Source organism: Aegilops tauschii, chromosome 2, assembly GCF_002575655.3.
Source record: "Aegilops tauschii subsp. strangulata cultivar AL8/78 chromosome 2, Aet v6.0, whole genome shotgun sequence".
In the NCBI taxonomy this organism is placed as follows: domain Eukaryota; kingdom Viridiplantae; phylum Streptophyta; class Magnoliopsida; order Poales; family Poaceae; genus Aegilops; species Aegilops tauschii.
In genome coordinates, this window is record NC_053036.3 from 13,033,862 (window position 1) to 13,049,790 (window position 15,929).

The 15,929-nt window shown below is 48.6% G+C and overlaps 1 protein-coding gene and 1 pseudogene across 1 annotated transcript; one reads left to right on the forward strand and one right to left on the reverse strand.

Annotated features, from left to right (window-relative positions):
* The first annotated feature begins 8,466 nt into the window (after positions 1-8,466).
* LOC109752439 (subtilisin-like protease 4) lies at positions 8,467-12,797 on the forward strand. Its single transcript, XM_020311338.4, has one exon. The coding sequence runs from the start codon at positions 10,298-10,300 to the stop codon at positions 12,635-12,637; it is 2,340 nt and encodes a 779-aa protein (XP_020166927.1). The 5' UTR covers positions 8,467-10,297; the 3' UTR covers positions 12,638-12,797.
* Positions 12,798-13,127: 330 nt separating this feature from the next.
* Positions 13,128-15,890, reverse strand: LOC109752438 (deacetoxyvindoline 4-hydroxylase-like; annotated as a pseudogene).
* Between the last annotated feature and the right edge of the window lie 39 nt (positions 15,891-15,929).

Consider the following 15,929-nt stretch of genomic DNA (forward strand, 5'->3'; position numbering starts at 1 on the left):
ATACACTCCATGCTCTGAGATCCTATGAAATTTCATAAACATTGGCCGATTATTCGTCGCACCGATTTATGTCCCATTTAAGTTATTTTGGATGAGTCACAAGCCGTTGCTCATCACCTGGTCGAGCAAAACAGCCGTTCAATCTCGTCTCGTCCTCGCATTCCTCCGCAGGGCGAGGGTCCCTCGACACCCTTACCCTTCGTCGCGAGATAGAGGGGTGAGTCATCACGGATTCGGCCCCGCTCTCGCTGTTGTGGGAAGCGAGGATGGCTCGGCAATGGGAAGCGCCACTGTGACACGCATGCTCGCGAGGTGATGGCCTTTTCGGTGGATACCGTTGGTTTAAGGAGGTGGCAAGACATGCGCGTGTGATGATATATGTGGCGGAAATATCAACACCCATAGGCTGGCCGGGAGGAATTCCCCTTCTTGCGTTTGAAGATACACATAAGGAAATTATGTGTCCATATAGGAGAACTACCCAATGCACATAGACTTCCATTTTATGGTATGGTGGCTCCATTTGACATTTTAGGAAAGACAACATAGCGGTCAAAATGTCGTCATATGCCTTGTGTGTTATTTGTCCTAGGGTTTTGTTGTTCTCACGATCACATCAGCGGTGTTGTACCCTTTCTCCTCTCTTGTTGTGCCCCCCTCCTCTTTCACCTATTGGTTGTGTTACTTGAATGTAGATATACTCCCGCGATAGCGAGCTAGATCCTCTTGGGATGAGATGTTCCTATGCCTCGTACTACTTCCCCTCTTTCTTGGTTGATGGTGAGAGAGTGTTCGAACCATTGGGAGGATGATAATACAACTCTAGACTAGCTAGTTCATGTATTGTCCTCGGGGCCCTTGAACCCCTCATGGAGGAAGCTCTCGCTTTGGTGATGAGTGGTCGATCTTTCTATGAGTAATCATGGTAATGTTTTCCCCTCTTCGATCATTGTGTTGGTGACTGCTTAGATTGGCTCAATTTTCTAAGAGTGATAGTTATGATGGTAAAAAAGGAAGGAATGAGATGTGTGGGATCATTTGTATTGTATATAAAGAATTTGGGGGGGTGAGGGGAGGATGTTCGTTAGACCTGCAACAAAAAAGTGCATTATCTTGAATTAACATGTCACTAGTAGAAAAAGGTCCTATTGTCCCGGTTCGTGAGGGCCTTCTGTCCCGGTTTGTGAACCGGGACTAAAAGGTCGTTACTAATGCCCTTGGCCTTTAGTTCCGGTTCTTACATGAACCGGGACAGAAGGTCCTCCACGTGGCCGCTGCGGCCAGCCCAGGCAGGGGGGCCTTTGGTCCCGGTTGGTGACACCAACCGGGACCAATAGGCATCCACGCGTCAGCATCTGGCTGGAGCTGAGGTTTTTTTTGAAAGGGGCTGATTTAGGGGTTTTGGGGGTTAATTTAGGTTGTTATTAGGTAGCTATTAGAGAGAAGTGTCCTCTCTTATATCTCCATGCTTGGTTTACCAACGCTACGTACTGCTATGCCTAAACATGGCTTAGATTGAAGTGAAGGCAACATGTGGTGCATGTCGAAAGTAATACTAATCCTAACTTGATCAAGTTTGGATTGTACTACTTTCGACATGCACCACATGCATGTTGCCTTTACTTCAATCCAATCCATGTTCATTTCACCCGCTGATATATAATAACTCTTCATATGCGCATCATGCATCATCATATATAATAACAAGTCCTACTAATCATCATCGTACAACTTCTATTCGTTATTAATAACAAGTCATACGATCATCATCCTCATAGTCATCGAACCAACCCTACTTAATTGTTCTTAGCACATGATCATCAGTATTAGGTAGGACCGAAATACCCTCTTTAAGGTAAAATAGCATAAAACAATATAGACCCTGACTCTCCATTATGAAGAATGGAGATCATCCTGTCTCCAATTCTTGTGCTTCGCTTCCTTTTGCTTCCAAGAACCTTCTTGCGACTGTCCATACATTTTTTCCATTCTTTGATTTGCATGTCTCCACTTCTTTTAGAAATCCGGTATGGACAGTTGAGATTCGTAGGATGACCTGGTTGTATGTTCAAAACATCAAGCCTACCATTCTGATACATCAAATGAGGCACACAATCCTCTGGGATTATCTGTTGAAAAACATAGTAATAACTTCATAGTTAGCAATGATGTACTAGTTTTAGAAGTATGCAAAAGATGCACGGATGTCGTAATAGTAAGAAATCTTACCAGGGTATCTCCGTAGTAGTTACCGTAGTTTCAACACGTGCACTAGTGGCACGTATTGACCATAATGTGGAGGAGTTTTACAATAGATATTGTAATTCTCAAGATCAGTACAAAATCTGACCAGATGAGTTTTCTCCTTATAAGTTAACTCAGAGTCATCGGTGTAGTAGGTTCTGTCTACCATGTTCCGCACATTATTTAAACAATCAAAATAAGCTGTCAATGAAAATAAGCTGTCAACTATTTTGAATAAACAATATAAATTAGCTAATAACTATGTTTGAGAAACTCACATAGCGGTAGAATTGGAGGCGTATCAATAAGGACCCAAATGTCCATATTGTCTTGCTCGATGTCAGGATCATCAAGATCCATGGTGACAAGCATACCCTCATCAAAACCATACATCTTGCAAAATGCTTCCCAATTTTTGCAACCAAAATGGGTTACGCTCTCAGAATTATACAGATTTACTTCAAAATCTATATCATGATGGGTCCTTAGGTGAATTTTCTTTGTTTCCATACTTTCATGGTCTTCAAAACCCATCCTCTCCAAAACGTAGCGTCTTGCATGGCATGGGATAAGCTAGCCGAATTGTAAAAGATGAAAAGTACACGTTGAAATAGTTGAAGTCGTGCTTAATTACGAAAAAATAACACTTGTCGTCGTTGCGGACCGTTTCAACATCGAAGGTCTCCTCCAGCTTAATACTGAAGCGCCGATCTTCGTCCAGGCGAGGCCTGTCGCACTGACCTCGGTCGTCGTGGCACCAGTCGCACTCCCCCGGGAGACTTTCGTCGTCCGAGTACAACATTTCCTATGTTCATAATTCAAATATTAAATGTCTACAATTAAATATATGTACTAAAAACCTAAGTTAGATCATTATTATTCATCACGGGTTGACTATCGGTTTGTCGAGTCTTTTCTTGAAAACTCTCAGCTCACGTGGTGTATACATTCGACCGTTGGTGATGGTCACTCCTCCATTTGTCCCCGAGTGCATTACACCAAAATGTCTAGCACACGGGAACAAAGGAGAAGCGACCCCCACGACAACAGTCAGGATTCTTCGTCCTCTCATATATATATGGTGGAACTCTCCCTCACTAATTCCTCTCTGACATTTGCGACCGTCGGTGATGGTAGCTCCTCCTTTTGTTCTCGAGTGCATTACACCAAATTGTCTAGCACACGGGAACGAAGGAGAAGCTACCCCCACGACAACAGTCGGGATTCTTCGTCCTCTCATATATGGTGGAGACTCGACAGACTTACAGTCAACCCGAGGACTCATATTGTAGGACTCATATTGACATGGAGATTTGGCTGGTCTCACCTCGAGGTCGGAGGGGGGTCGGTGACGGTGACGACGGCGCAGATGATGGAGGGGGCTCCTAGATTTCTGTAAAAACAAAAACCCTATAAGCTATCAAGTAATCAAATGCATTACGCCTTGCATAGTGCTCTCCAATTTTAGCATTCAAAGTACGTAGGGGTACTTTTCCAATTTGAGCATTCAATAAGCAAAACCAAATCGTAAAATAAAGTAGTATTCAAATTAGCATGCATTCAATTATAAGAAAAACTATAGTCTATTGCGTCCGTACATCGTCGAATATTATCACTAATTAATACACCTCGAATACTATCATAGATATATAGCATCGCTAATACAGCTAGAACCGTAGCGCCCGACGGGTATCGGTGCAGGCGGTGGACACCCAAAGAGAAGGAACCATCACAGGATCATAGCTCCAGTGAGATCCCTGAAAAACCTGTCAGGTATTGTCGGACCTGCCCTCCAACGCAACCATGTAGCGAAGGGCGTGCTCGTCCTCCTCGCTGACACGGTGACATACCACCTCCGCGGTGTCCGGAAGCCTCGGCACCGTCAATGGCCCACGCGACCGCCACCAAACAAGGATGGGGTCAACGACGGGCTGGCTCCTCGCCAACCTACGGCCCCCGGAAGGTAGCACCTCCCAATACCAGCCTGGCGGAGCCCAGTCCCGGACATGGCCCCTCTTATCAAGCCGGCCTCCTCCGCCAAGTCGACGACGAGGATGTGGGATAGGCATCGTCGACGTCGATGCGGGATTAATTGCTTGAACTAAAAAATAAACTAGTTCTATTAATTTTCTTGCTAAAAATAAACTACTTCCATATATAGTAAAATAAAGTAGTTTTATTAAATCAACTAGTTCAACTACTAAGCACTTACTATAAATAAATAAAATAAAATAGTTCTTACTAAAAATAAACTACTTCTATATATAGTAAAATTTAATAAAGTAGTTTTACTAATTAATCAACTAGTTCAACTACTAAGCACTTACTATAAATATATAAAATAAAGTAGTTCTTACTAAAAATAAACTACTTCTATATATAGTAAAATTTAATAAAGTAGTTTTATTAATTAATCAACTAGTTCAACTACTAAGCACTTACTATAAATATATAAAATAAAGTAGTTCTTACTAAAAATAAACTATTTCTATATATAGTAAAATTTAATAAAGTAGTTTTATTAATTAATCAACTAGTTCAACTACTAAGCACTTACTATAAATATATAAAATAAAGTAGTTCTTACTAAAAATAAACTATTTCTATATATAGTAAAATTTAATAAAGTAGTTTTATTAATTAATCAACTAGTTCAACTACTAAGCACTTACTATAAATATATAAAATAAAGTAGTTCTTACTAAAAATAAACTAATTCTATATATAGTAAAATTTAATAAAATAGTTTTATTAAATCAACTAGTTCAACTACTAAGCACTAACCTAAAATCGATATCTACTAATAATTAACCTCAATAAAAAATTAATACATATATGAAAAAAACATATATAAACATTATATTCGTACATACATACATAGCCACATCCATTCATCATATAGCTACCACATACATATATATATATACATTATATATATGAAAAAATACAATGAACAAAAAAATAATACAAATTATATGAAAAAAATTAAACAGAGCCGTGGCGTGGCGGCGGCTCACATCGGGCGACGGAGGGCGACGGCGTGGGTGGCGGAGGGCGACGGCGACCGCGGCGGGCCGGGGGCGGAGGGCGACGGCGACGGTGATGGGCGACACGGCTCGAGGGCGCGCGGCGGAGGGCGACGGCGACGGCGGCGGGGGGCGGAGGACGACGGCGACGGGCGACGGCGTGGGCTCGGGGGCACGGGCGACGGCGACGGCGGCGGGGCAGCCTGGCGGCGTAGATCGAGCTTGCGGCGTCGTCGGGCGGGGGGAAACTGGCGATGGAAATCTGAAAATTTCCTAAGTGCTGGCTTATATAGCAAAGGCTTTGGTCCCGGTTCGACGCACAAACCGGGACCAATGCCACCTTTAGGCCACCAACCGGGACCAAAGGCCTCTTTTCAGAAGCCCAAAGGGCGGGAAGCAGAGGGCTTTGGTCCCGGTTGGTGGCATCAACCGGGACTAAAGGGCGGGCATTGGTTCCGGTTGGTGCCACCAACCGGGACCAAAGGGGAGCATTGGTTCCGGTTGGAGCCACCAACCGGGACTAAAGGCCCTGTGCTGGCGCGGTGCGGTGGGAAGTTTAGTCCCATCTCGCTAGCTGAGAGAGCTCAGCACCTGTTTATAAGCTGCGTTGCAGCTCAGGTGCTGAGCTCCTCTCTAATATGCAGGCATTACATGCCTACCCTTGTCACTGCCATGTTGGGCCTATTGGGCCTGCGGGCCTGCATCCTGGCCCATGCGCAGATGGGTTTCTAGTCGTATGCAGGCCGTGTGGCCCATTAGGCGACATTTTTTTATTTTTTCAAGTATTTTTTCAAGTATTTTTTTTGTTTTTTGAATTATTTATTTTCTTTTTATTTTTGCTTTATTTTTTTATTCTTTTTGCTTTTAGCTCAGAATAATTATAAACTTTCTGTTACTCCATTAGTTTCCAAATTTGAATAGTTTCCAAATAATTATTAACCGGGACTAATGGTCATGGGCCAGGGGCGAGGCGCATTGGTCCCGGTTCGTGCGTAGAACCGGGACTAAAAGGTCCAGACGAACCGGGACCAGTGGCCCACGTGGCCCGGCCGGCCCCCTGGGCTCACGAACCGGGACTAATGCACCCCATGGGTCCCGGTTCGTGCAGAACCGGGACTAATGGGCTGGCCAGGCCCGAACGAAAGCCCTGTTTTCTACTAGTGTGTTGAATCATACCTCACTGGTGTATGCACTCCATGGAGTTGAACTTACTCCATCGACCTACTCCATCTAAAGCATGGAGGACGAATCCAGTGCACTGGGGCGTTGTGATGAGTAGGTGCACTCAACTCGGTAGATTTTTATGTATTTTTAACATAGATAGAACATGTGTTTATGACTAGTAAAAGACAATTATATAAAAAGTAACTCATATCTCAAGAAACAAAAGAGACAAATCATACTTTCAATACTACCTAATTTAGGTTCGGCTATTATTTGACCGACTATCACCACTGAGACTCAATTATTATGCGTGTTTTTGTTTATAAAGTCTTGGGCTAGATTTGGATTGGAGGTTTTTGGACTGTTTTGTTGACCACGAAACATCCATGCAAGATCCGTATGGCCAAATCTGGCTCGTTTGGTTGCCTGTGCTACTTGTAGAAAAAGACTCGCATGATCCTCAAAGCAGTGCTCAACCTGCCGCCCCTGGAGGAACGCTTGAATCGGGAGTTTCCAGGGAGCCATGCTCGTCGCGTGCAAGTAGGGGAACACGACACCGAGCTCGTGCGACCAAGGAGAATTTGGGTCATGTCCCACCGATTGCATTGCCCTATTTACCCCCGCCCCCTTCGGTTCATCGCCAAAACCCACGGCACCATCTTCACCCTTTTTTCTAGGAAGCTTGTTCACCGACCGACGAGCACGTAAGTGAAGCCATCTTCTCTGGTTGGCAGATGTTAGTGGCGGCAATCCTTCTTCCTCCTCTTCCCCGAGATGCTCCATGCCTCCACTGCTCCTCTGATGGTTGTAACTTGTAAGTAGCATGAAACCCTAGTCGCCGTGGCCTAGATCTCTGACCATGTGGCAGATCTGAGTATATCTAAAGGTAGCACGGTAGGTTTTGGGATGTTGTGTGAGGATGTGGTTGGTCAAATGTCCTTCTGGTAGTATGGTAGTTTTTACTTGACAGTAGTGATGATATTGATGGTGTTGTGGTAGATCGATGCCTATGTGCTAATATTACAATTTTGCATGTTGGTTCCATGAATTTCTATGAGCTTGTAGTAGATCAGATGTTACATTGGTCATGTGTAGTATGTTAGATGCATGTTATGTGATAGTGTATTTAGCTTCATGATCTTCGGTGATGTGCAACCCATGTGTAGTATGCATGCTAAATGCATGTGTTTTGTGGCAGTGTGTTGAGCTTCATGATCCTTAGTATCATGTAGTCCATGTGTAGTATGCCAGATGCATTGTTGTTGTTCTCATTTCTACTCTTGATGATGTAGACTGAGACCTATCAACTTGTGTTGTTGTACTGCCTAAATTGCTTGTCCATATTATGTATCCCGTTGCAGTGCTCTACTGGCAAGCTGATCCTTGGCAATGCCAACCCCCAAGATTGTTGATGAGAGTAGCTGCTCCAAAGATCCTAGAGAAGGCAATTGCCTCCAAGAGGCAATTGAAGAGCAATGAAGGTTGGCGAATCCCAACCGGTGTAGCAAGCCCCGTGCAACTGCCGCCCCATCTCGAATGCAAAGGAGACGGCCGCCACCGCGCAGATCCGATTTGGTCCGACATGGGCCATAGCCACGCATCATGTCGTGACGTAGTAGACCGCCGTGTGGCTGCACCACGCCCCGGCAGGCCGGATCCTCTGGCGCACAGTCTCCGGTGGCCAGGGAGGAGTCAGTCAAGGTGATGGATGGCATGGCATGTAGCAGCTGCTAGTCAAGATCAAGGAGACACACATGGGAGAGAGGAAGGCTATGGCTGGGCGGAGGAGACCCTGCCGCCGCCGCCGGCCGACCATGGGGGTCGCCACCGACGGCGGCGAGGGAGATCCGACAAGAGGAGGTCGAGAGGAGGTGGCGGCGGGGGGCCTCCGGAGTCGCCAGGTGCGACCCGGGAGGCGGTTCCTGTTTGCATGTACTAGATGAACTTTTCATCAATAATAAAGATCAAAGGGAGTGCATGAGGGGATTATATTCCTTCAATTCCAAATTTTAAGTCTCGCACAGTGCAACATTCAATTTCGGCGGTTCACACGAAAAAGACGAGGGAAGTCCTGATAAAACCCAATAACGAAAGTTAGTAGTTAATTTTTAATTAATTGATGACACAACAAGCTTATCCGCATCTTCATATACTCAGATCAGTGGTGGGAGTAGGGCCGTCGACCTGAAACCTACTCCAAGGAATCGATTTTGACGTTTTACACACAGAAAAGGACGTGGAAAATCGTGAGAAAACCCCAATAATGAAAGTCGGTTAATCCACAATTGATGACACAGGTATCTTATCCCCATCTTGAGATGGAGTGGTGGTAGCAGGACCGACCTAAAACCTACTCCATCAGGGATCAGGCCCCCCCTCGACCATACATACACACATATATCCATCTGGATGCACCACCACAAGGCAACGAGACAAAAAGGAAAAGTGGAGAGTTCCTTTCGTTTGGTGGACAACGACGTCGTCCCGAATTGCTTGCCGGTGTCATCCGTCTCAGGGTAAACAACAGTTAAGTGCTTGCGTACGTGTGAGTGTGTGTGTGTCACCGGCAATGGCCTCCGGTTGGTCTGTTGGTGCGATGATAGTGACCTGCGTTTGCTAATTGCTATCCACATCAACAACATCCATCCATCCATCCATCCTGAGCTTTCTGAATTCCCCTTTCCCTCGTCTCGTTGCCATCTTTGCCGCTGGAAACTTAGGCGCCGCGCGCTCTCCCGTCCGAGGCCTGTGTTCTCCTTTCATGGAATATGAATATCTGGCGATTACGACATTCTCCGGTACAAATCGCGTGTAAGATTTTCAAAAAGATTGTACAAAACAATATGAGTACGAGTAGTCAACACCGTAGGTGCTATGAAAGCGAAACACGAAAAAATTCAAAAAAAAAGAAGCAAAACACGGAGAAATGAGCGAAAAACGGGAAGAAAACACTATTCATGTTTGATTTTTTTTTCTAGACTAAGAATGCAATTTAGGTGACATTTTCAATTTACTTTTTTTTTGCAAGATTTCAATTTACTTTCTAACTGCATCGCCTCACAATCATCTATTTTTTGTAGAAATATTTGTTCAAAAACTTCTTCGCGTCGTTTCCGGGGAGTTTCCACCGAAAGGCTAATTTCTACCTGATATATGGATAGGTAGCTCCGGTTAGTGTTTGTAGAAAATTCTCATTATTCCATTGACTGAAATAATCAGAGTTCATATTTCCATAATGTTTAGGCAAGCAAATGCCTCTTGAAAACCTGTGCAGGTGATTCAAACACGGAGTTCCATTTCCCATCGCACGAGGATTTTTCTTGGAAAAGGCTCCCTTCCTAGAAAGCAAATTCACCGGATGACACGGAAGCACGGAATGAAAATGTGCGTAGTAAATTCAAACAAATACAGGAAATCCCCACAAAAACAAATACAGGAAATAACACATGGCCAGAACAACAAATATGACAGACTTCTGAAATAAAAAGTTGAAATAAATATTTCTTGCAATTTTTTCTTAAATAAAAAAATCGATGCAGCGGCCGGAGATTTGTCCTGGTTTTCGAAAACAAAAATTCATGTTCCCATTGTAAAAAACACACCTCAACCTTTTTTTCTTGATTCCACAAGTTAAGCCCATGCCGTGCCGAATTCGGCATGCACGGCCCAATTCCGGGCCTGCGCTTTCGAGGCTGGCCCGTCGAGCTGCCAAATTTATCCCACGTTCCAGCTACTCCCCGCTAAACATAGCGAGCTCGCCTCCATGGATCGCATGGCCGTCGTCGCCTTCGCCTTGCGCCGCTCGCCATTAAAGCCAGCCAACCACCACCCCCACCGCCTCCCCCTTCCCTCCCTCCGCCACCATGTGCGCGCCATCCCCACCCCTCCTCCTCGCCGGCGCCCTCTTACTGCTCGCCTCCGCGGCCACCGTAAACGGGGGCGACGGCCAGCAGCTCGCTCCCAATGCCGCCGCCGGGGCCGGGCAAGGCAGGGAGAAGCCGGGCGCCGCCGGGGCCGGGCAAGGCGGGGAGGACTTCCAGGAAGTCGGCCTGAAGACGTACCTGATCATCGTGTGCCGCGCCAACGGGCCCAAGGGCGGCGAGGAGCTGAGGGAGTGGCACGCCTCGCTGCTGGCGTCGCTGCTCAACACCACCACCGACATGGTCCTCCGCGAGGCGCTCTCCCACGTCGGCCCGCGCCTCGTCTTCTCCTTCCAGCACGTCGTCAGCGGCTTCGCCGCCCGCCTCACGGACCGCGAGGTGGCCGAGCTCTCCAAGCTGCCCTGGTGCGTCGAGGCGCTCCCCGACGCCACCCTGCGCCTCACCACCACCTACACGCCGGAGCTGCTCGGCGTGTCCACGCCGGCCACGGGCGCGTGGAGCGTGGCCGGGAGCATGGGGGAGGGCGTCATCGTTGGGATTCTGGACAACGGCATCGACCCCCGGCACGTGTCGTTCTTGGACGACGGCATGCAGCCGCCGCCGGCCAAGTGGCGCGGCGGGTGCCACTTCGCCGGCGAGGCGCCGTGCAACAAGAAGCTCATCGGCGGGCGGTCCAGGGCCCCGCAGGAGCACGGCACGCACACCTCCGGCACCGCCGTGGGCGCGTTCGTGCGGGACGTCCAGCTGCTCGGGGCCCCCGCCGGGGCGGCGTCCGGCATGGCCCCGCGCGCGCACCTGGCCTTCTACGAGGTGTGCCTCGCCGACACCTGCTCCGCCACGGAGGTCCTCTCCGTCACGGAGAAGGGCGCGTTCCAGGACGGCGTCGACGTCATCTCCATGTCCATCGGCGACGACACGCAGAAGCCCTTCTACAAGGACCTCATCGCCGTCGGCAGCTTCTCGGCCGTCCTGTCCGGCGTCTTCGTCAGCACCAGCGCCGGGAACGCCGGCCCGCTCGAGCGCACCGTCACCAACTGCGCCCCGTGGCTGCTCACCGTCGCCGCCAGCACCATGGGCCGCCGCATGGTCTCCAGGGTGGAGCTCGGCAACGGGGTGGTGATGGAGGGCGAGAACCTGAACCCGTACGAGCTCGTCAAGGACAGGCCGCTCGTCTTCATCGCGGGCATGTTCGCCGACGGCGCGCTCAGCGCCGTCGACGTCCGCGGCAAGATCGTGGCGTGCCAGCGCAAGGAGGACCCGTTCATGCTCGCGGAGATGATCCAGAAGGCGGGCGGCGCGGGGATGATCAGCTGGTCCGGCCCGAAGCGCGGCGCCGCGACCACGCCCGTGGACGACCTCACCATCGCCGCGTCGCGGGTGACGCACGCCGACGGCGAGAAGATCGTAGCGTACGTCAACTCCACGCCCAACCCCACGGCCACCCTCAGTTTCGCCGGCGCCGTGCTGAACCGAGTCGCCCTGCCGGCCATCGCCGAGTACTCCTCGAGAGGGCCCTGCAACATGTCCAGCGTCGGCGTGCTGAAGCCGGACATCACCGGGCCCGGCACGGCCATCGCAGCCTCCATCCCCGGGGGCGCCAACGACACCGCGCCCACCAAGACCTTCGGCCTGCACAGCGGCACGTCCATGTCCACGCCGCACCTGTCCGGGATCGTGGCCATGATCAAGAAAGCGCGCCCGCAGTGGTCACCGGCGGCGATCAAGTCGGCGCTGATGACAACCGCCGACGTGACGCACCCGGACGGCACGCCGATCGTCGACGAGACCAGCGGAAAACCAAACTGCTTCGCCATGGGCGCCGGGTTCGTGAACCCGACGCGGGCACTGGACCCGGGCCTCGTCTACGACCTGGCGCCGGCGGACTACATCCCCTACGTGTGCGGCCTCGGGTACAACGAGAGCGTGATGAGCGAGATCATGGCGCAGCCGCTGCAGAACGTGAGCTGCGCCAAGGCGGGGAAGATCCAGGGCAAGGACCTCAACTACCCGTCGATCATGGTGACGCTCACGCCGGGCGCGCCGGAGGTCGACGTCAAGCGCGCGGTGACCAACATCGGGGAGCCCGTGTCGGTGTACACCCTGGAGGTCGTCCCGCCGGAGGGCGTCACCGTCGAGGTGGTGCCCAACGTGCTGACCTTCGGCTTAGTAAACCAGAGGATGGAGTTCACGGTGAAGCTCAAGCGAGGCCCCAATGCCGCCGCCGCTGGCACCGCCGAGGGCAGCCTCCGGTGGGTCTCCGGCAAGCGGTCCGTGCGCAGCCCGATCGCCGTGCTCTTCGAACCACTGCCTAATAATAACTAACGAGCTAACTAGGATCGTCTTCGCCGAGCTCTCTCCTGATTTATGTATATATGCATGGAGAAGCAGCTCTGTCAGATAGGGCTTAACGATGCCATGAAAGATGACTGAAGATTGAACAGCTCAAGCCAAAATGAAAGACAATCAAGAATTTTACAGGAAACAGTTTGATGCCGCCCCCAGAATCGGCGAAAAGAAATTCGGCGTTCCAGACGGGGGCCCCGGTGCATAGATCAACACTCTGTTTTTACAGGATCAGACATGAAGCATAATTGAGGAGAATTTCATGAAGATCTTGTAGTACTCTTTTCTGTTCCAGTAAAATGCAACAGGGCACCAAACTAGTGCCATTCTGTACAACATGTACACAATATAATCACCCCTGTACCAAATGTATATACAATATAATGGCACTTGTACTGCCATTTTACTGTCACTTCTTTAGGATTACAAACTGCTCAACTTATCAATGTACCAGGTACATTGATACAGTCTATAGTATACTATGAGGGCACAAACTCTCCTTCACACTTGACAGCCGGAAATCAGAGATGGCAGTTTTCGCATCTAACCCGATGAAGTAGTAATGTTTACGAGGGTCTCCCTGTACAACGACGGGTTCTCATCAGACAGCAGCTCCTTGATCGCATGGCCGGTCCTGAGATATCGGGGGCCTGGGGCGAAACTAGAACCCGGGGCCCCTTAATACAACATCGAAATAATAATAAGCATGCCTAAATTCCATTTAACAGCTATGTATAGGATCATTAATTTGTCGAGAAACTTAAATTACTTACTCCAAGAAATAAGTTGCAAAGATGTTTCATATTAGACGAAAGGTAAAATTTGATTTTCACACACCTCTTGGAAATCAGACACAAGTAAAACTCCATATATTAGGTGGGCAAGAAGTTGTCTATCCACCAATAACCTATCCTCCTATAACCATCCACGAACAAACAAAAAAATTGAGGGCATGAGAAAATTCCATCGCATAAAATGTACAATCGGCCAGATGACAATTACGATCAGCCTATGCAAAAAAAAAAAAAAATACCTACGATGCCGCGCCTCTGTTTCGCTATCACCACGATGTGCGCCTAGGCGGGAAGCCTCGTTGGTCGTGTGTGCAGTTCCTAGATCACCGCCGTTTATTTTACTTTGTTAGAGCTTCTCCAACAGTCGCCAAACGCGCCGCGCGCTAAAAACTACTTTGCCGCGCGCCCATCGTCTGATTTGACGCGGCGGGCAGCGCTGGCTCCAGCAGCCGCACTAAAATGCAGCGGCGCGCAGCTTCAGCAGTGCGCAAAAATGCAGCACGCGCGACTCTAGCACAAACAACATATGCATTCCAAAACAGAAGCAAAAAGATCAAACACAAACAAAAATAAATCAAAATAAATAGTTCAATTTATTACTCAAACAAACAGTTTATCGTTCAATACAACAAATAGTGCAATAAACAAAATAAATAGTTCAACTATACAATATCGAACGCACAAATCATGATGCTCTTTGTTGTCCATTCAATGCCCACCACTCAATGAGATCTTTCTGAAGATCATTATGCGCTGCGGGACGTCGAATGGCATGATAGGAAGCAACAAAACGGGCCGGATGGCGCGGGCGGCGGCGACGCCGCGGCTGGAGGGGGGGGGGGGGGTGAGTTGCGAGCGAGCGAGCGGGAGCGGGCGTAGCAATTAAGCGGCGCGCGATGGAGTTTCAGCCCGCGCGCTGAACTAGATATGCCGCGCACGCGGTTTTTGCACGCCCGCTGGAGCCACTATACCGGTTGCACGCACGCTAAAATGAACAATTTTGCGGCGCGGTGCTAGTTTGACGCGGCTGTTGGAGATGCTATTAGGGTTTGGCTCGGTGTGCTGCTGCTTTTCGGCCGCCGCAAGGAAACGAGGAAGGTATAAATCAATTAATCGATCGCTTCAATCTTCCAAAACAGGATCGCTATTTTCTGCTAAAAAAGGCCCTGAGACAACCAGCCCACCACCACGTATCTCACGTTATAGTAATACTAATAAAGAAATAAAGGCCCAAAGCCCATTGCGCTAGAGCATGAACATAACGTATCGTCTTTCTTCTTCGTTGAGACACAGAACAGCAGTTGGAGCGCCTCCAATGGCTGAATTCAGGGTACCAATGCTCACACATATACCTGGAGAGGGGGGCCCTTGGCTTGGGGGGGCCAGGGCGGCCGCCCCCCTGCCCCCCCTCAGGGCCGGCCCTGCTTAATCGGACCGTACATTCTCATAGAGGCAGGGTGGAAATGCATGCTGGATAAGCACGCGATTGAGACCCTCGGCGCGGCGTTCTTCGCCACCACCCTATGCTCCACGCTTCTGAACCTGTCGTTGGAGATCAGCTGCACATATTTTTAACAAAACAGACAAATAGTTCAGAATGATCAAGCATGACACCTATGTGTTGAACAGATAATTCAAGACCGGTGAACCACAATGTAGACACCTATAAGAGATCACCAATGTCACGATGAATGCTCCAGGTGTCGGCGTGACGTCTACCCACCAGTCTTCGTTGAGGATCTGTAAGCCTCCGATTTCGTCTTGGAGAAGTATGGTGAGGAAGCCAGAGTCTGAATGCCGGCTTGTCCCAGAGGCGAGTTCAGGCTTGGGGCACGGAGGGTAATAGTGGCAGAGTATGATCTGTCCTTGGTTGCACTCTGTATCAGTCAAGTAGCTCGGTTTGAGCCCAAGAGCTTCCGAGAGCAGCTCGAATAAAGTGCTCCCCAAATTCTTCACTTGTTCGGCGTACTCAAACAGAGCATCGCTGTGAATCAACATGTTAGAGCTGATTGTTTTTTAGAACAGCTGATTTAAGTAACCTTTCCTGAATGTTCACAACAAAAGGAAGGACCTAAAGAAAGTAATTTGACTACAGAATTTAGCACTTGTCCTTTTGTCAATAACCAATGAAGAACTCACACTAACAATACATCCTCCATATAGGTATAAATTATACCATTAGTACTAACTATAAATTGCACCTTCCATAGAAGTGCAGAGAAAGAGAGCAATTGACATCTATTGTGGGAAGAGAAAAAAATGGCACATAGTCTCATCAGGAAAACAGAGGATAAATAATCAATAGTAAATCAGTAAATCTCATCAACTTACTAAGGTTCAACAAGAAATTTCATTTCAACTAGAAATAGCACGGCCCTGTTCTTGCTAGATACAGGACAGCTACACTTTTATTCAACTAGGTAGGTAGGTAGCAAAGAAGAAACTATATGGCACGAATTCATCATCCATGGCCACGA

Bases quoted from the DNA above. Each gene is read 5' to 3' on its own strand.
- LOC109752439 (XM_020311338.4), top strand. From the start codon at position 10,298: ATGTGCGCGCCATCCCCACCCCTCCTCCTCGCCGGCGCCCTCTTACTG.